Source organism: Lipotes vexillifer, unplaced genomic scaffold (genome assembly GCF_000442215.2).
Source record: "Lipotes vexillifer unplaced genomic scaffold, Lipotes_vexillifer_v1.1 scaffold567, whole genome shotgun sequence".
Taxonomy (NCBI): domain Eukaryota; kingdom Metazoa; phylum Chordata; class Mammalia; order Artiodactyla; family Lipotidae; genus Lipotes; species Lipotes vexillifer.
In genome coordinates this window covers 1,539,423-1,561,041 of record NW_006776652.1, presented here as the reverse complement: position 1 = coordinate 1,561,041, position 21,619 = coordinate 1,539,423, and the positions used below count along the sequence as shown (strand labels likewise).

The following is a 21,619-nucleotide window of genomic DNA, read 5'->3' as shown; positions in this document are numbered from 1 at the left end:
AACCATGAGTAAGACCAAAGGTTATCAAAATTGACTATAGGCAGATTTGAAAAAGAATCAAAATAGGACTTCTACACATGAGTAATATAAAAATTGAAATTAAATGTTCAGAAGAAAAGTAACACAAGAGAAAAGACACAGCTGAAGGAAGACATTGTGAATTAGAAGATAAATCTGGTGGCGCAGTGGTTGGGAGTCCTTCTGCCAATGCAGGGGACATGGGTTCGAGCCCTGGTCCGGGAGGATACCACATGCCGCAGAGCAACAAGGCCCATGAGCCACAACTACTGAGCCTGCGCTCTAGAGCCTGCAAGCCAGAACTACTGAGCTCGTGTGCCACAACTACTGAAGCCCATGTGCCTAGAGCCCGTGCTCCACAGCAAGAGAAGCCACCACAATGAGAAGCCTGCGCGCCACAGCGAAATATCCCATGTGCCGCAACTAAGACCCGACGCAGCCAATAAAAATAAATAATTATTTTTTAAAAAGAAAAAGAAAAAGCTTGGAAGACACTGGCACACACACACACACACACACACACACACACACACACACACACCTCCACAGGCCTGAAAGTTTAAGGGAAAAAAAGAACTGTCAACCTAGATAATGCATATCCAGTGAAATTTTCTTGCTAGAACAATAGTAAAATAAAGCATTTTCAGACAAACACAGAGATTTACCTCTAATAAACCCTCTGTAAAGGACTTTCCAAGCACTAAAATGAAGAAAAATGAGTATTAACCCCTTATACTTTCTAGGTGCACCACGATGTTCCCATGCTACTCCATGCCTTGGCATCAACACAGAAGCCTCAGGGCAGAAAGCAGGAGATGCACAGGGCAAGCCTGAGGCTAGGCATTATCAGCTTGTATCCCTGTAGACCTGGTGCGTGCTCACAGAAAACTGTTCACCATAGTACGGGTTATATAAAGGGACAGGTAAGACCGAAAGGATCTGTAATGGAGCATAAGAGGTGTCCAATACAGTGAAATTTTTAAAAAAATGATAGAGCTAAGAGGTTAAGAAAAATAGCATATAAGTCAGGAGGGAGGTAATTGGAATAAAAGCATTATAAGGTTCTGGAGGAGGGTAATAATAATTAACTCTACACTCTCTCAGCATGCATATTAAATTTTTTAAATATATATTTAAAATATTTTAATTTAGGTATAACTGACATATAATGGTATATTAGTATCAGGTGCACAACGTAAGGATTCAATATTTGTATACTTTGCAAAATACTCACCACAATAAGTCTAGATAACATCCATCACCTTACACAATTACAAAAAATTTTGTGTATCATGAGAACTTTTAAGATTTACTCTCTCAATAGGCCTAAAATCCCTTATCAGAAATCCTTGGGGCCATGTACATTTCAGAATTCAGGAAGTTTTAAATTTTAAAAAGATATTAAATTGTACATTGTATACCTCCCCTAGAGTGGTCTGAGACAGCACAAATAATCAAACACATATTTATGCAGTAAAACATGAATATTCACCTCAAGTAGCGTAAAGACTGTAAATAGCTTCACACGATCAGGTAAAAATTTCTACCAAGTGAAATCAGATCAGACAGTTGAGGTTTTGCCACCAAGGAGCTTTCAAGAAAATAATTTTTACAACTTTTAGATTGCAAACTTTTGAATACGAAGCTGTGGACCTAGATTTGTTGAGCAGTAGCCATTACCAATATGTTAAAATTTAATATTTTCAATAAACCTCTCAGGAACATTTTATTATTTTCATTTTATAGATGAGAAAATTTAGGCTCAAAGAAATTAAATAACATGACTAAGCTCACACACCAGTAAGAGGGGTAATCAAGAAGCGAAGGAAGTCTCTTTACCTCTACCACCAGTGCATTTCCTACCACACCTCCTCAAAGGAGCACCACTGCGGCGTGTAATTGGACAGTTATTATTCTGTCTACATTCCATTCAGGTTCTGAGAGTAAAGGAAATGAGTGCGATATTATTTTTATAAGCCAAAATTGTAACTGGAGATTTTTTTATACTCCACTGAACATGTTTGTGGCAGAGAACTTTATTTCACTTTATTCCACTTCACACATGAGAAATGGGGTCCAGTTCCTAACCTCCTATCATTTTGATGTCCTCACTAAAAGTCAGCTTCCCTTCTGATTTCAGTTTGTCATGAATATTATCTGACACTCATCAACTGACGAAAATCACAAATTCCACTCTCTGCAGCTGGCAGGAAATGAATTAGCAACATTTCCTGGAATACACCCAGATTAACAAAAAAATTTTTTTGTTAATGTGATCCCAGGTCCTGAAATTTCTTCCATTGTGACTAATGGAAAGTTTAAGGAACCTGAGAGATGGAAAAGTCTTCAGTTATCATCTAACCTAACCCTTAATATTATGGATGAAGGGGCTGAGACACTGATACATAGTTTCTCCAACACTTTATAGGGCTTACTTTGAACTTAAATGTAAACTAAAAAGAGAAGTAAGCCAATATTTACCAAGGAAACAAATGCGATGATGTATTTATGCAGGCATCATTTTTTTTGGCGGTACGCGGGCCTCTCCCTGTTGTGGCCTCTCCTGTTGCGGAGCACAGGCTCCGGACACGCAGGCTCAGCAGCCATGGCTCACGGGCCCAGCCGCTCTGCGGCATGTGGGATCTTCCCGGACGGGGCACGAACCCGTGTCCCCTGCATTGGCAGGCGGACTCTCAACCACTGTGCCACCAGGGAAGCTCATATGCAGGCATCATCTTAAAGTATGATTCTCAACAAAGCAAACAAATATCCCCATCAGCAGAAGTAGAGCTTGGGGAAACACAAGGAAAGGAGGAGGTGACCCGGGACCTCCCCTGGCCAAACAGTATGCCAAAAATTTACTAATTTGCATATAATATGACAGCATTGCCATCAAGCTAGACTAAGTTTTCAGATCACTAGATAGTCTCTGAAATGAGCCAGTTTATCATGTATCATTCCATTTGCCTCAATAGCTTCTCCAGTTACATTTGCTATCATGAGGATGTTACTACTATCCCCCAATACTACTACTATTGGCTGCCTTTTTGGCCAAGAGAAGTTCCATACTGTTAACCTATGTTAAACACAGATGGAACTGTGCAAAACAAACAAACGCCCTGAACTGAGATGTGCCAGTATGTTAAATCACAATGAATCTGACCCTGTATGTGAGTCAGCCAAAGGAGACAAACATAGGGAAATGGTTTCATACAAAACTGTGGTTGGCAGCATAGATTCCCAGGGAAGGTTAAGCCTTGACGGTGAAACTTATTAGAACAGCATGACCTTAGGCAAGTCACAAATCTGTTGTTTCAAAATTTTGTATATTGATTATATATTACTTTCATAGTAAGGAATAACTAAGTGTGTTAACTGAAAAAAAAAGATTTACTCTCTCAGCAACAATATGCAATACATATTTGAATACATATTGAATATGCAATACAGTATTTTTAACTATAGTTGCCATGCTGTATACATCCTCAGGACTTTTTATTTTATAACTGGACGTTTATGCCTTTTGACCCCGTTCAATCATTTCTCCCACCTCCCTGCCCCCCACCTCTGGCAACCACCAATCTGTTCTTTTTATCTATGTGCTTGTTTTTTTGTTTTTATTTGTTTGTCTTTTTAGATACCACATATAAGTGAAGTCATACAGTATTCATCTTTGTCTGACTTATTTCACTTAGCATAATGTTCTCAAGGTCCAACCATGTCACAAATGGCAAGATTTCATCCTTTCTTATGAATGAGTAATATTCCATTGTGTGTGTGTGTGTATCACATTTTCTTTATCCATTCATCCATCAGTAGATACTTAGGTTGTTTCCATATCTTGGCTATTTAAATAATGCTGCAATGAACATGGGGGTGCATTCATCTTTTGGAGTTAGCATTTTTGTTTTCTTTGGATAAATACCCAGAAATCGAATTGCTGGATTATATGGTTGTTCTATTTTTTAAAAAGAAATAAAATACATATCTATCCAATCAGTAGAGGGAAAAAAATAATAAAATGAGAAAAACACAATCAATCCAAATTAAAAAGGCAAGAAAGAAGAAAAATAAGTCACAGATAAATCTGGACAAAGAGAAAGCACAAAATAAGTGGAGACTACTGCAATCATATTTACTTCCCTGGGATGTGCTGGGTGCCATACAACTTCTCAAACCTTGGAATCAGATTGGGCACTACCATACTCATCTCCTGTACCACACTGATATTCATGCAGTATTTTCTTTTTATCACACCAACTTCAGAAAACTCAACTTTGCAAAGATATGACATTATCAAAAGGAAAACAATCTAACGTTGCAGTCATGATCTATCTTGTAGTAGTAATTTGCGTAGTTTCTGACAGATGATGAGTATCACTGTGTTTCCCTTGCACTTTTAAAATACAGTTGACCCTTGAACAACATGTGGGGCTGGGGCACCAACCCTCTGCACATTCGAAAATCTGCGTGTAATTTATAGTCAGTCTTCTCTATACGTGATTCATCTGTACCCAAGGTTCCATATCCACGGATCCAACCAACCACAGATTGTGTAGTACCATAGTATTTACTATTGAAAAAAACCCACATACACGTCGACCAGTGCAGTTCAAGCCCATTTATTCAAGGGTCAACTGTATTCTATGGTGCTCCATAGGCTTGCTGCCGAGGCACCCTGGGGTGTCTCAGAACACAGTTTAGGAACTGTGGGTCTAGTACAGAATTATTATTCAGTTTGGGGGACAAAATTCTTGGGGGAAAAAATTCAAAATCAGATTGTCACACTTGATATTACTTAGTAGTTTGAATGTCAGCAAACTGCACGAAGAGTTAATATTTTTAAAAAAAACTTAGCATCAAGTTTGAATTCCCTAGGTCTTTCTTTTGGCTGGGCAGCTACTAGAGGGTGAAGCAATCAGGCCTGCTGGGGTTGCCATTAGGTGAAAGAAAGAAACATTGGACATAGAAGGGAATCCCAATTTCTCAAAATAGGTCTACATAACACTCCACCTTCTCATCCTGATTAGTACCCAGGGCGTGGTCAAGAACAAAACCTTGTTTTCTAAGAACAGTCACAGTTAGTGGCCACGCTGCCTTGTTAACACACACGGATCAGGAAGAGGTGATAGACATAGGGGTCAGAAATCCCTTTGAGTTGATTTTTGAGGAGGCTCTTCCAATGCTTAACAAGCCCAGATGCCTGTGGATGGTGGCCTGTGCAGAAAGTCCATCAAATACCGTGACTGGCTTGAGAGTCCATTGCAATCAAAGATGCATCATCATCAGACTGCAAATGTCTGGAAAGCCAGAAATGTAGCAAAGATTAGTTTCAAGGACCACAGTGGTCTGGGCAGAGTCAGCTGATTGTACTGAGACAGCAACACTGCAACCTGAAAAACTGTCAACAGTGGTGAGCCCCAGGAGTGGGGCACAGGTTCGATAGCTTTGCCCTGTGCAATAGGCCTCCCTCACCGAGACCAACAGTTCAACTTTTATTAGGACGTGCGGGCCCAGCATGAAGTAGTAGTGTGTGCATCTTAAACATAGAGTCATTTGCCTGGTGCCCAGTCTACGGTGGTGGGTATGTTGCATGTCTGGTTCAGTGATCGGTCCAGGCAGCAAAGGTGGCTGCCTGGGCAGTGCAGGCTCAATGCACAGCTTGAATCCAGTCGGTTTCATCAGAGAATGGGTCCTCACCATGGGCACCTATAGGAGTCAGCCAGATGGTTCCATTAGCAGCCGTGATTTTTTTCCATAGTTGATGGCCCCAAAGACGGGAATCTTTAATCTGCCACTCTGTAGTTTTCCAAGTGGCAGACCAAATGGCTAGGACATTGTCAACAGCCCAAACAAGAGTTAGCAAAAATATAACAAGCTTCATCAAGGAGTATTGGCTGGAGCCGTGAGGACAGCTTTGAGTTCTGCCTACCGAGCAGAGAGACCACATCTGTTTTCTGTTCCAAGTAGATGGCGCAGATGCTGAACAGCCACTGCATGGTGTCTACCCAGTGGACACCACGGGTTTTAGCTTAGCCGAACCATCAGCGAACCAGGCCCAGGCATTTAGAAGAACCACTGTGGAATGAAAGCCCCACTGAGCAAGTGACTTTGTTTCAGGCTGTGGAATGGAGGATAACATTTCCCCCAAAGGGATGGCTGTCTGTTTGTCATGTAAAGCTGAAAACGCCACTGGGGCCAGGCCAGCTGGAGACCTAAATATACCATTTCCATCTGACAAGGGAGGTTTATTGGGCTCTCCCCACACTGTTAGTTATTGAGTCCCAGTTACCCTACCCCTCAAAATGTCAGTCACAAGGCCTCTATGTGTGTTTAACACTCTCGGGTGTTCAGTTTTGACAAGAACCCAAGAACAAGGTAAGAGATGCTTTTCAAAAGAGGTGTACCTCTTAGCATCACTAGGGAGGCAACAAACCCCATCAATGGATGCCCCCCAGGGGAGGCTGCCTCCCAAATGTTCTGATCAGAAAAATGATCAATCAGAAAGATTTTTAGCTCAAAGGGATCATAGGGGGCTTCCCTGGTGGCACAGTGGTTGAGAGTCTGCCTGCCAATGCAGGGGACACGGGTTCGAGCCCTGGTCCGGGAAGATCCCACATGCCGCAGAGCAACTGGGCCCATGAGCCACAACTACTGAGCCTGCGTGTCTGGAGCCTGTGCTCTGCAACAAGAGAGGCCGTGACAGTGAGAGGCCCGTGCACCGCGATGAAGAGCGGCCCCTGCTCGCTGCAACTAGAGAAAGCCCTCGCACAGAAACGAAGACCCAACGCAGCCAAAAATAAATTAATTATAAATTAATTTTTAAAAAAAGGGATCATAGGGTTATGGGGTCTCAAAGGCACTAGCACCTCTCTACATGCAGCAACTCCCCACAGGTATCATCCCTTATGGCGTTTATGAGCGTTCACGGGCTGTTCATGGAAAACACCAATGCCAATTACACACCCAGCAGCGGAAGCCACGAGGACAGACCACTGAATTGGCCCAAAGCCCTGCCCACGAGGTTGGCCAGCTCCTTTCTTGTCCCTGGAAAAGTGAGGGCCATTCTTCCCTTGGGAGGAAGCCTGGAAGACTTCAAAAGTCTTTTTTGCACTTGCTGAGAAATGCAGTTATCAATACTTTAGCACACACAGCCTTCACACAATAGCAGTCATTCCTTCATTCTTTCAACTAACATTGTTTGGTGTCTATTATGTACAAGGCACTATTTTAAGTTCTGGAGACACAGTAACGAACAAAACAGTCTCTCATAGCTTATGTTCTAATGGGAATATCAGACAAAAAACGGAAATAGATAATATGTCAGATGGTGATAAATGCTATGGAGAAAAAGAGCAAGGAAAGGGGCAGAAGGAGTATCAGAAGTGGAACTTTCCTAATTTAAGCAGGATGGTCAGGTAGAGTCTCAGAGACCTGAAGGGAATGAGGAAACAAGACATGAAGGTTTCTGGGGAAAGTGGGTTCTAGGCAGGGGCAAAATAATGCAAAACCCCTGAAGCTGTAGCCTGCCTACTCTTTTACATAAGAAATGGACGGAGTGGAATGACCCAGAAGAGCTGGACACGAGGTCACAGGGATCATAGGAGGATCCCATGAGGTCTTGTAGCTTGAACAGACTTGGATTTTACTCTGAATGAGATGGGAAGTGGTAATAATATGGCACATTTTACCAGGGTGTCTCTGGCTGCTGTGCTGAGAACAGACTGGTGGCGTGGGGGGGCGTGTAGAAGCAGGCAGATCATTTAAGAAGCAATTGTAAAAAAAATCCCACAAGAGAGGATGTTAGTTTGGTCAAGGGTAATAATGCTGGATAAGTAGTAAGAAGTGATAACATTTGGGATAGATTTTTTTTTAATGATTATCTTGAAAATATAACACCACCATTATCGCACCAAAAAAACCAAACAATAATAATTTAGTATCATCAAATATCTAGTCAAGGGGCTTCTCTGGTGGCACAGTGGTTGGGAGTCTGCCTGCTGATGCAGGGGACACGGGTTCATGCCCCGGTCTGGGAAGATCCCACATGCCGCGGAGCGGCTGGTCCCGTGAGCCATGGCCGCTGAGCCTGCGCGTCCGGAGCCTGTGCTCCGCAACGGGAGAGGCCACAACAGTGAGAGGCCCGCGTACCACAAAAAAAAAAAAAAAAAAAAAAAATCTAGTCAACGTGCCAACATTCCTGATTGCCTCATGATTTTTTAAAAAATTTGTTAAAAATATCAAAGATAAACAAAGCCAGGTATTAGTTAAAATGCTGAAAACAGGTTTTATTCAGTAACTACTGACAGTAGGCAAAAAAAGTTGAGCTCCATCCTGATTTGCAAAGAGGAATTGTAAAGGGAGAATGGGGACAGGACTCAAGTGAAAAATTACAAAGGGTTGGTCACTGTAAACGTGATTAGGCCAGCAGTGACTGCTGGCGATTATGGAAGTTAGGATTCTATCCTCCCAGAGACTGGAAGCCCTCTCCTTCCTGATAATTACATTTCAAAGGAATGGCTTTCAGGTCCTAAAGACAAGACACTCCACAGTTATAGAATATACATATCATCTCAAAGGGACAGAAGAAGGATTCACAATTATAAGCCCTTTTTGAGTAAATGCTCTAATAAAGGGAGGCCAGGGGACTATGTCAGGTGTTAGCTAAAACAAACAGCAAATTTTTTTGACAAACAACAAATTTTTTTGGACAGCTCTGAGCTTTTCCAAACAGGAACTCAAAAGGGGGTGGGTGGTCCCAGAGACATGGCCTTAAACTGCTAGAGGCCATGTTAAAGTTTGGTCGAGACTCTCCTAGTGCAGGGTTTTTTGTTTGTTTGTTTGTTTTGGTTTGGCTGCACCATGCAGCTTGGAACCCATGCCCCATGCAGTGGAAGTGCAGTGTCCTAACCACTGGACCACCGGGGAATTCCCAGTGCAGGAGTTTGAATGGAGTCTTCACGCTGAGATTCATTGCAGTTCTCAGAATCGCTATCCATATAAGGTTCATACAAATAATGCCATTTGCAGCAACATGGATGGACCTAGAGATTATCACACTCAGGAAGTAAGTCAGAAAAAGACAAATACCATATATCACTTATATGTGGATCTAAAATATGACACAAATGAACTTATCTACAAAACAGAAACAGACTCACAGACATAAAGAACAGACTTGTGGTTGCCAAGGGAGAGGGTTGGGGGAGGGACAGTTTAGGAACTTGGGATTAGCAGATGCAAACTATTATATATAGAATGGATAAAGAACAAGGTCCTATTGTATAGCACAGGGAACTATGTTCAATGTTCTGTAATAAACTGTAATGAGAAAGAATATGAAAAAGAATGTATATATATATATATATATATATATATATATATATGTATAACTGAATCACTTTGCTATATACCAGAAACTAACACAACATTGTAAATCAACAATGCTTCGATCAAATAAATTTTAAAAAATAAAATTAGTACAAATAAGGTTCATACTTTGCAACCGATTGACATTATATCCTAAACCTCTTTTTATCTGTAGGTTCCTCCTTCATTCCTCTTTTTTCCCTTATAATTTGTTGAAGAACCTGTCATTTGTCCCACAGATTCCAGGCTTTGCTGATGCGACTCTCATGGGTTATTTTAATACGTTTCTTTGTCCCTGTATTTCCCAAAATTGGTAGTCAGGGGTGAGTTGCCTGCCAGACATGCAAGAAGAGATGAGGGAGTGGCAGTTGGATATAAGGTTGGGAGAGGGGTCTCAGCTGCAGATAATAAATTGGGAGTCATAGGCATGGAGAGTTTAAAGCCATGATTCTAAGTGAGATGGCTGAGGGAACGAGAGTAGACAGGCAAGAGAAATGCTCTAAGGCCTGATGGGGAGGTACCAGGAAAGGAGATGGAGAGCACATCCAGTGAGACAAGAAGGAACAGTTAGGACAGTGACCCTGAAGCCAAGAAAGGAAGGTATTTAAGGAAGGGAAGAGTGATCAACTATGTCAAATGTGATAATAGATTCAGTAACATAAGGATGGCAAGTTTACTATTGAGTTTGGCACTGGTGACCTTGAGAAGAGCCGTTGGGAGGAGTGGTGAAGGCAGGTTAGAATGGTTCAAGAGAGAATGGATGAGAGGAAGTGGAGATAAACAAAGACAACTCTTTCAAGAAGTTTTGCTGCAGGGCTTCCCTGGTGGTGCAGTGGTTAAGAATCCGCCTGCCAATGCAGGGGACACGGGTTTGAGCCCTGGCCCAGGAAAACTCCACATGCCGCAGAGCAACTAAGCCCGTGCGCCACAACTACTGAGCCTGTGCTCTAGAGCCCACGAGCCACAACTACTGAGCCTGCATGCCACAACTACTGAAGCCCATGCGCCTAGAGCCCATGCTCCGCAACAAGAGAAGCCACCGCAATGAGAAGCCCGTGCACCGCAACGAACAGTAGCCCTCGCTTGTCTCAACTAGAGAGAGCCCGTGCGCAGCAACGAAGACCCAATGCAGCCAAAAATAAATAAATAAATATATTTAAAAAAAGTTTTGCTGCAAACGGAAGCAGAGAAAAGAGGCGATAATTGGAGATGAATGCAACCTCAGAAGAAAATTTATTTTCAAGATGGATCCCTAAGAGCCTACTTGGATTGTGTGACACTGACCTAATAGAGGGAACTAGATGTGTGTGTAGGGGGTTGCTGGAACACTAACCTTTGAGTAGGTAAGAAGGATGGAATCTAGGGCTCCTGTGAAGGGTCTGATCTCCGGGAGGGCAGACAGTTCATCCATAGTAACAGGCCAGATGGTGCACCTGGACACAGCTGCAAACAGACTGACAGATACAGTAGTGGGAACATGTGGTGTTCTGACTGCTTCTATTTTCTTACTGCGATAAGAAGCAGGGTCACCAGCTGAGAGTGGGGTGTTGGAGGTTTGAGAACACAGTACTCTCTGGGGAGTGCGAGGAGTAAATGTTCAAGGAAAATGTGCTAGATTATTGGTCTTAAAGTGAGATGATTCAGCGTGGTGTCAGGTGCTTCTCCAGCCAGGTTTAAGCCCTCAGGAGAGATGCAGAGTAGGCAGAGATTTAGATTTACCCAGAAGTGGGCTTTTGTCCTATGAGTAAAACAGGAGAGAGGGGCAAGGACACTGAGAGTGTATGCAGGGAAGTGGTTATAACAACAGCACACTATATCTGTGCCGGCAGTTGAGGGTTTGCTTACACACGTGATGTAAATTGGAAGGTCTTCTCTGTCACAATTGAGACCAGTAGATGTTCAGTTATTCTTAAAGTAAGTGAAATAGATGTGCCAGAGGCTGCTGGTTGATCCTTAGTATCCAGTTTCCTTCTTTCATGATAATGAATCTTGACTTTTAGGAGGGTACCTGCTCATTCCAGATCAAGACCACATTTCTCAGCCTCCTTGGAGGCTGAGGCTATGTCACTACTTTCTGGACAATGGTGCATACAATCACCCCTCCATATCCCAGGGGAACTGGCTCCGGGACCCCCTGCTGACATCTAAATCCATGGATTCTCAATTCCCTTACAGTCAGCTCAAGTCCCTTCCATATCCCTACATAAGTGGACCCATACAGTTCAAACCTGTGTTGTTCAAGGGTCAACTGTAATCATAAACGTTATGGGACAGCTCTTAGGTGTCTTCCTTAAAGAAGATATAATATTGAATACATGCCCTGTCATTTGGCAAGGGGTGGGGGGATGGGGAAATATGTAAACCTGTCATTTATCTGCCTGCCAGGGGTGGGGATGCAATGAACAGAGGTCTGGTTTCAACTTAGAAGCTGAGGCTGAGCCACACCCTAGACACCATGGGAAGGTAAGCTAGAAGGAGCAGAGACCCTTGGGGCTCTGTAGAGCAGAGCTGCCATACCAGTTCAGACTGTGCATCTTTAGATTTTTATGAGAGACAAAAGTCTATTTGGTTAAGCCACTGTTATTATGGGGCTCTATTTCTCTTAGCTGAACCTGATCTTAACTGATATTTTGGGGAAAATTTTTAATACAAGAAATGTATCTATTTTAAATATTTTAACTTAACACTTATAAATGGACATTCATCCCCTTTTGGTGTAGGGACAAGTCCTTTTCTTTGAGTATGGGTCCACTGATTAGCATTCCATGAAAATTACACACACCTACAATGCACTGCTAAGATCACCAGTTTTGATATCTCCAAAAGCTGAATGTGAAGTCAAAGCACTAGAGACCTTGCGGAGAAATGTGAATGCAGAATTACTTTAGATAATTATGATTGCCCCCGTCTTTACGTTTATCTTGCCTAAACTTAATTCAATGGTAGTATTTAGTGACTCACGTTTATTCTTTCCAAAGCATTTACCTTGGTTTACACAGAAATAAGAACCTTATTTTAGCACTTATATTTCATCAGTTTATATATTTAAATTATGTACTTACCTTATTTTCATCAGAAATACTTCCTTCTAATCCTCATATTTTATTAGTTTATACCATGTTTAACTGAATTATGTAAGTACAGTAGTGAATACAACTGGCAAAAGCTTGGGAAAAACACATCAGACTTCTGGAAAGCATATAACCCAACCGCGGGGGCAGCGTGTTCTTTACACATCAACCCCCTTTGATGTCTGACAGAGGGAAGAGAGAAAACATTAGTTATCTACCCTGAGGGTCAGCTGAGTACAGGTCAGGTCTCTACTCAGCATCTTTTTACATTTATATAGTTCAAAACCAGAATCTTGATTAATACATTAACTTTACAAATGCACAAGCAACTCTTACACACTGTTGATGGGCATGTGGACAGGTGCAAGCATTCTGGAGGGCGTTATCTACCAAAAGCCTTAAAGATGGCATAGAATTTGACACTTTTAATGTCAAAAAAGCCATTTTTAATTTAAAAACATCCTAAGGAAATAATGAGGATATCAGAAACAATTTAACTGCAAAATTGTTTATCACATCACTTTTAAAATCATGAAAAATTGGAAAAGCCAAAATTGTCCAGAAATCAGGGAATATCTGGGTCAATTTTGATAGTCCAAAGATGCATTCTAATATAGCCATTAATGTTATGTTGTACAGTGTAAGAGCTGTTTCCAAAAGGATTCCTGTATTATCTTGCCCTGGGAAAATGCATGAGTCACACCTAGTACAGTCAGTCTTGGGTATTGTGTTTTCATTTGGAGTATACTGTTTTGAGGAAATGAATCAGAGAACTTTGTGTTGGCAGCACGACACGGCCACAGAATGCTTCACCTTCAAATTTTGGATCCTTAAGCCAACTCTGCTGGATGTGGTTGAACATGCGCGCATCAACCACCACTTTATAAAGTGCCAACCTGGATTACTGGGGCTAGAAGGGGGATGCTACATTTCCCAAAATCACTTGCGCGAGGATGCTGGGTGTGAGTTAGGTTCTACCAATTAGGATTTGAAAGGTGGAAGTACGGCCCACCTTCCTACTGCTTTGGCTGTTTGATTCTGCTCTTTCACACCCCACATCTACTCTATCAGTAGATCGAGGTGGCTCTACCTTTGAATTAAGTATCTAGCATCCAACCACTTCCCAACACCTCCACCATTAACCCTGGTCCAAGCCACTGCCGTCTGTTGCCTAGGTTAATGTAGCAGCCTCCAAACTGGTGCCTCTGCTTCTACCCTTGTCTCAACCCAGCAGCTAATGGGAGCCTTTTGAAACCTAAGAGACACTTGCAACAGCTAATCATTTCCCTTAGAATAAAGCCAAAGTCCTTATGATGGCTTCGAAGCCCTGCAGGACCTGGGCTGCCCACCCTACCTCTGATACTGTCCCCTCTCTCAGTGTCAGCTCCTAGCTGTCCCCACTGCCTAATCCGGCTGCTTCACTTCAAATATTTTTTCAACGAAGCCTACCCTACTTACTGTGATACTACCACCCATAGACTCCCCTTACCCTTAAAATAAAAAAATTCCCAAGCAGTCTTCACCTTCTAAATACTATGTAACTTACTTATATTTATTGTCTGTCTCCCTCACTAGTATGCAAGTTCCACCAGGACAGAGACCTTTCTGTTTTGTCACTGACAAATACTATGCTTGAACTGTACCTAGCACACAGAGGGCACTCAGCATGTGGGGGGTTTTCTTCAGGTGTTCCAGGGTGCAACCTTAGCTCTGTGGTCCTCCAGGCAGTTGAGACTGCGGGCACTGCCTGATCCCTAGATTGCGGCCGTGCATTGTGTCCTCACAGCTCGATCCAGGTCCTCCGCCTTCCTGATTCTAGCAGAGGGTGTAGCTCCCCTGGTAAATCAGTTCTCTAGGGTTCTGAATCCTGGAGACTCAACCTATGGCTCACTCTTCCAGCTTTCCAATGAGTCTAAAAATACTTATCTTCCTGTATTAAACTTTTCTGCTTAGAGTACCTAGAACGGTTTCTATTTCTCCACTGAATCCTGAAAAGTACACAAGATAAAGCCGTTGGGCCAATGATCATCAAGACTGCATTTTTTCCAACTGACTGGGTCTTAAATGTAAATGAGCCTAATAGAAGGAAGTCTAACCTCTGCCTCAGCTTTCGGGGAGTTGGACCAGTGACTGCTCCCACAGAAGGGGACAGAAGAAATGCTTCAGAAGAGCTGAGTTAGAAGTTGGCCACACAGAGGGGTTCCTAGAATTGGCATTCTATCCCCATTTTTTCAGATGATGCCCTTGAGACCTAAGCCCACTCCAGTTCCGACCCTCCATCAGTAGAACTCTGGCAGCTGAACCACAGTCCAAGAGCAGCTGTCAACATGGCATCTGTCACTATAGCTGTAGCCCTCTTAAGAGGGGGATGCCCGCACTGTGGAAGTATCCTGCACTAGGCTGGGGGTGGGATGAACAGGCAATGGACGTCACTTTTTGCACTGTGACTATACCTTGGAAATAAGGCTCTTCCTTTAAATAGCCAAGTGTGAGTGATCAATTGGACCATGTGGGTAGGTCTGGGAGGATTAAAGGGTGCTGTCTCTGATATTTTCAGCTAGATCACAAGTATCTGAAGTACAAGAGGCTTACTATTAACATGGAAGAACTGTATTTTTGAGTGAGATGAAATGTGATAAAACAGCATGTTTATATCATTATATGTAACATACACAATTTTGTAGTCTGAAAGAATATGCACTAAAATGTTAAAACTGGTTTATTTAGAATAAAAGGTAAATTGAACATTAAAAAAATTCTACCTAGATATAGAGTTTAGTACAATACACAGTATTTTTTAATCATGGTGGCAACTATCATGGACTGTTTATACCTAAGTGCCATTCCTGTTTCTTCCCTACTAACAAAACCGTCTCAAAGGCAACAAGACGTCACTGCCAGGGGACAAACTGGTCCACCCATCCCTCTTTGCCAGTGCCCATCCAAGGGTGGTTATGTGGTTCGCTCTATCAGAGAGACATAGGGGCAAGTCTCTTTGGGCCTCTGAAGGATATTCCTCCCTGATATGAGCAGAATGAGGAGAAAGTTCCTTAACTGCTGTCTACTTTGCTTCCTGCTTTGGCTCTGGACACTGTCATTTGAAGAAATGATGCTGAGTTGTTACAGCCACTTTGTAACACCAAGGATGGCAGAACAAATGCATCCAAGAAAATCTTGATGTTTTGGCTGCCACCCAACTCTGGAACCATCTATCTCCAGACTGCCCGTTACATGAGATAATTAAACATTCTTATTGCTTACGTCACTGTCAGTCTAGTTTTCTGTTACTTGTGCTGATCACGTCCTGACAGAAGCACTTTTCTGTCTGGCATGAAATAAATCCACTGTAATTTAAAAGCAACCCTATTAAAAAGCTACTATTATCTCATTTTTACAGAAAATGAATAAAACTGAGCTTAGGGAGGATAAATGATTTTCCTCAATGTTATACTGGTGGAGTTAGATTCAAACCCCACCCTGACTCTAAGGCCCACACTCTGTCACTTAATCATGTAATTAAGAAATGAACAAGCCTACAGCTTGCTTTTCAGCATTAACATTAACAAAATACATACACACAGATGCAGGTAGTAATAAATTTGCATCCATTTGCACTCTTACATGAATTTGGCTTTGGGCTTTTTACTCCCGTCATTTGCATTTATTTGTTGGTAGAAATGTATGCTTTGGAGGCTTGGCCAAGAAAGCAGACTTGCCTCAGTCTTTTTGCCACACTTTTATTGACGATGTTCAATCTGTTTATCAGGAATGTAGAGACAGATCATGGGGACTGTGACGCAGGGTCGTAACGGTCGATCCCCAAGATACTTGAAATGGCAAAGTGGTGAACGTTAAAGTGGCACACACTCTTCCTCAAGCTTCCGTGGAGGAGTCAAAGAACTAAAGACTGCAAAACAACAAACATCTAACGAGGCAGGGCCTGTGAGCTAGCCGGGAAAAGCAGAAGAGTATTTTTGAACCAAAGTAACCGAGAGAAAGAGAGGATTACAATGGAGACTCACTGGCAGTGCATTAGCTGTGGAAAAGGAGAAGCAGCAAACACTGAAGCCCAGAGAACAAAAAAGGAGTTGGTTCATCAAAGCTCAGCATTAGACCAAACAGGACTTCCATGGCACACATCTCCAAGACCCCTTCTGCTCACCTGTCCTCTACAGTGAGAACAGAGACCAGAACAGTACCATCCAACAGAGCTCACGTGAGCTCTTAGCTACAGAAGGGGTAATGTGGGGACTACACAGTCAATCCTGCCTCCTAGCTGCTGGCTAGGCAGCTTGAGGGGCTCAGTGGAGAAGCCCCAGTGGTGATGAATGATAAACAGGCTCAAGGAACAGAAAGAAGGCGAGACTAAAGAAAGGCATATCCTTCCAAAACCTCTTGGGCCACCTAAGTTAAGAGGAGTCTGTGTGGTTCACACCTGTTCCAGAGGTGGTCTGCTAAGCTCACAGCAAAGGGAGCTGAGTTGCCGGTGTCTAATGACCACGAACACTGCAACAGGAGGCCTTCCCCAACCTCCGAGGCGCCTCCCTGACCCTGCCCTGCAGCCAAGGGACGAGGAAACAGAAGCTGCTCCTTAGGGACCACACACTGGAAGGGTCAAGAGTGTGGTGAGCTGCTGCAAGGAACAAGACCACAGACCAATGAACTACAAGGCCAGCGCAGCCAGTGTCAGTGGAATCCAAGTTGATGCCAGGACAGGAGACAGATATGGGCCTCTCAAATTCAAAGTGAGGCCATTATTCAATAAATCTCTACTTACTATCTCAGCCAGGGTTGTTTTTCAGCAGTATTTGACTCGGTGTGGTGATAATTCTCCAGGAGTGGTCACAGGTTTCTTCTGAGAAATAGTGGAAGCATTTACTCTTCCAGTAGCTGCTACTGGAAGAGTAGCAGCTACTTACTGCAGGAGTGAGGGTGGAGGGAGTCCTGGGACCACCGTGTCACCCGAAGGCATCTGCAGGGCACTGGGAGGAGTGAGTCTCTGACTCTGTCACTTCTGATGTCACCTACAGCTAGGGCCTCGCAGCAATGAACAGGAAGCACTTGCCTAAGAATGCTTAGGAAAAAAAGGGCCTTGAAGGGCCCAAACCCAAACCTTCAGAGCATCAGGCTGGGGGGATAGGACACGGAGTAAGAATGTGGGATGAAGCAGCTCCATTCACTTTATCTGAGATTCTCAGAATCTCTCTTTTGTTTGAAAATAGATTCAGTCGAAGGGAAACTAAACTAACATTTATTGAGCGCCTACTGTGTATGTCTGGCCTTGTGCAAGTTTTCATCGACAATATTCCACTGCATCCTCATGCCAACCCTGTGAGGTAGGTATCGTCCTCATTTTTGTCAGATGAGGAACATGAGGCTCAGAAACGTTAGGTAGTTTGTCAATCACACAACTAGTAATGGACAGAGCTGGGGCTGAGTCTCAGACTCAAGAAGTCCCTGCTCTCTCTCTGGTGCCGCCTGTTGGGAGGAAGGCGGGAGCAGCAGCAGCAGCTGTCCTTACACTTCCTACCCTGAGAACAAAGACATCACCAAGAGAAGGAGCCCGTCCCTTCCCAGACCGTGCCGCCTCTCCACCTCGGGAGGGTGCAGTCAGTTGAAGAGGTAAGCCATAAATATAAAAATAAATAGCAGGGACAAGCCCCCCAGCAGCGAGGGCGTGCAGTTTCCGTGCTGTGGGAAGGTCACTGCGCCGTTCACAGCTGCTGCGGGAAGGAGCCACGTGGGGAAAACTGGGACGATGGCTGGAGTGGGTGGGCTAAACAGGCGCCTTCTGGGTTGAACAGATTTGAGAACAAAACGTCTGGAGCAGGCAGCAGCCGTGGACACAATCACCACCATCCTCCATCTGCTCCTTTTACCGGTGTTTGTGATCCAACAGGGATTCAAAATTGGGAGAACATACAAGTTTGTGCTTTACGTGTCCCAGGACCATCATGTCACCCGTCCTACTGTCTCCAAGGCCCACGGACACCAGCTCCTGCCAATGACGAGAGAGAGATGAGAACCAAAACCGCATAGCCTATCACTCGCTCAGTCCTGTGATTTCAACGTGATAATCCCAAGAACCCTTCCTCCATATGCAGCACCAAGTCCTCAACACTCCTCAATGTCTTGAAGAGCCTCCGTCCCGACCCAGCAGGTTCTCACCTGCAGGAAAGAGCAGGTGGTCCCCATTGTCACGTCCAGAGTCACCTTGCCCAGGAGGAGCTGCACCTTCCCCGACTTGCGGATGAGCAGCTTGCCGACCTGACCCTCTGTCAGGTCAGCCAGGGTACAAGCATTCTCTGCCAGCCTGGCTTCCTGTGAAGACAATGAGGGGATGGACACTGGGTAAGGAGCCATTCCCTCCATCCTTTAGCTCCCCAGACAGGGCCTTTTCCTGGGGCTGCCTGACACTGGTCAGAAAACAGAACAAAACCCAAACCACAGCAAACATAAATAAACGGACAAAATATCAGTAACTGATAAAGCTGGGTGATGGTATATGAGAGTTTATGTTTTCTGATTTGTACACATTCAAAATATTTCATTGTGAAAAACACACATACAACTGGGATTGAAGTACAAAGCCCCAAGGCCCTCGCGGGCAGAAAGAACAAATGCATATTATTCTCGCATTTCAGCGTGGGCGGGCGGCACACCTTTGCTTCCCCCTACAGGTGGCTCTTTCCTCTCCTGGTCCCCTGCATCTTCACAGAACTCAATCGTGAACATACCCGGTCTTTCTCCTGCTTTATAACCACCACCTGTCCGTCCTCGCTCTGCACCTCCGTCTTGATAGGCTTGACGTCCTGAGTGGGCGGCTGGCCAGGGAGTGAGTCTGGCAGCTGCAGGAACAGCAGCTCTTCCTCCTGCGTGAGGCTCAGCTCCCTGAGCAGCTCTGCCACAGATACGTCCTTCGGGAGGCCCGGGGTCTTCCTGGCTGCTCTGGAGGAAGCCTTCATCTTGGCCTCCTCTTCTTCATCTCGTGGCTCCTCTTTCACTGCCCAAGATAACAGAATTGGAAGGGCTATCAGTGACCAGCCCCTATGCCATCTCACTGCACCCATCCCTTCGGCCTGGTCTGCTCCACTGTCACTCAGCCAGGAAACTGCAAGGAAACTCTGCTTTGAAAGAGGGATCCAGGAGCTGTGTGACTTATTTAAAAAGGAGTATCGCAGGCTGGGCCCACCGACCCCCGTCAGCATGAACCTGCTGAGCGTGCTCAGGTCCTGTGGAGTGGGAGACGACCGGCTTAGCAGCAGCAGTCTGGGAAACTTGCTCTTGGGGGACAGCTGGAGAAAAGGAGACAAGATGTTAACTGACACAGAGTACCTTTCACAGCAGGCACGTCCACCTCCATGTCCTCTTCCTTGGGGCCAGCCAGCCAAGGTTTAACATCTGGTTCCTCATTCTCCTCCTTAAAAAGCCAGCCCGAGTGAGCCAGTGGCAGCTGCACAGGCATATTTCGAGTGTCATTCCTCAGCCCAGGGTCATCGATGAACTGCCAAAGAAAAGTCGGGGGTCACATGGCGGGGCCAGCATACACAAATACCTGGGAGTGCAGTCCACCTTAGTCCTTTTCTAATCGAAGATTCCCACTGCTCACCAGGCTTCCGGGACATCAGAGCGCTCTGCTTCCCCCAACTTGGTTCCCCTGAAGCGCTTTTCATCACACCAAGAAGCCCCATGCCCCCAGCCTGCTGGTACCTACATCATCCTTCTCCAGCATACGCAGAATCTGTTTCGTTTCTTCATCTGTCTCCCTCTTCTCCTTTTTGATGTTGATGATGTGAGAGGGCCCCATGTCCGACACATCCACCGTCTTATCCCAGTTCCCTGTGGGAAACCACCCAGTTCACCAGGAGTAAGGAAGGGGCCAACAGCAAGGAACACTAAACTGGGAGCAAGCAGGGGAATGCCACCGCCCTTGCTCTTCTCTCGAGCAGTCTGAACTGAAATCCAGCAATTCCTTCCTCCCGGGGCCCCAGCAGCTTTGTACCCTTTTTCTTCATCATTTCAGCTGGGCCCTGCTCAAAGATAGAGTGGGACTGGATCACTTCTGGGCGCCCCCGGCCCCGTCCATGGCCCTCTCGCTGTCGGTCTCTATCCCTATCACGCTTCTCCTTCTTGACAGTTACTTCTTCCTTGGGCCTGGAAAAGACACTGGATTAAGGGAAACCACTCACTTCCCCTGCCTCTGAGAACTGGTCTTACTCTCCCATACACTCCGCTCCACATGAGCCAACAACTACATCGTGAGAAGCAGAACACCCAATCTTAAGTCTAGCACCTTTTTCACTTCCTTGCTGAAGCAGAGTCCTTTCAGTTTACTGTACTTTACCTTTTTGTTTGAGAATGTACGTTAGAACTATAACTCAAAAGTTGAATTATAGAGACTGCCCCAAAATGTGGATTTTGGGGTATTGACTGAAAGTAGGAAAGCTGCATTGCAAAAGAACTTAAGGGAAAACCTGATACATCTTTGCCCAAACTACTGGCTCTCAACTCTGGCTATAAAAGATAATCACTCTGTTTCATTGCAAACAAGTTAAACCACTATTTTAGGGACGGACTCCCAGGCATCCTTTTTTTTTTAAAGCTTGCACTCTAGAATCACCTGGGAGCCACGGTTGAAAATCACTACTGAAGAGAATTAAATCTACAAATTTAAATTTCTGAGCCACATACTTAGTTATTTCCCCAAAGGCCCAAATTCAGAACAAGTAAATAAGGGGCAAGCATTCAGAAGGCCTAGCTACTTACTCTTCCTTGACCTTCCGACTGATGATATTTGGGGTGAAGGTTTTCTGAAAGTAAAATACAGGAGTCACTGATTTGGTAAATTCTGATCCCAAAGTACAGGGGGAAATAAGAACTTCCAAAGGGGCATCTTCTGTGGACAAAGACCAACATGGCTCTCTTCTGCACATTCCACACTGTTGTCAAAGACTTACAGAAACGGACATGAAAAGGAGGAATGTCATGTCACGGTGACAGTGGAGTTACACATAGAAGAAAAGGGGCATCAAAAAACATTTAAATAGCAGCCTCAGCTTCTGCCCCCTGAAAGGAGAGCCCTCAGGACTTCTAATAGCAAAGCAATTTAACCTAACCTCACCCCTTGTCTCCAAACTGCTATAGAGACCAGACAGTATCAT

At 44.3% G+C, this 21,619-nt stretch overlaps 1 protein-coding gene across 3 annotated transcripts in view; it reads right to left on the bottom strand.

The window, feature by feature from the left end:
• Positions 1 to 17,694: 17,694 nt before the first annotated feature.
• Positions 17,695 to 21,619, bottom strand: part of POLR3D (RNA polymerase III subunit D) — a 5,088-nt gene continuing 1,163 nt past the window's right edge. For 2 of the 3 annotated variants that reach the window (XM_007450572.1, XM_007450573.1), the window contains exons 3-9: positions 21,225 to 21,268; positions 20,461 to 20,612; positions 20,173 to 20,297; positions 19,794 to 19,962; positions 19,196 to 19,461; positions 18,627 to 18,779; positions 17,695 to 18,456 (exon numbers count right to left, since the gene is read on the bottom strand). In XM_007450572.1, the coding sequence (XP_007450634.1) occupies positions 18,334 to 18,456; positions 18,627 to 18,779; positions 19,196 to 19,461; positions 19,794 to 19,962; positions 20,173 to 20,297; positions 20,461 to 20,612; positions 21,225 to 21,268 (1,032 nt within the window). In that variant the 3' untranslated portion in view covers positions 17,695 to 18,333. The remainder of the gene's footprint in view (positions 18,457 to 18,626; positions 18,780 to 19,195; positions 19,462 to 19,793; positions 19,963 to 20,172; positions 20,298 to 20,460; positions 20,613 to 21,224; positions 21,269 to 21,619) is intronic. The other variant, XM_007450574.1, reaches the window with a different exon arrangement.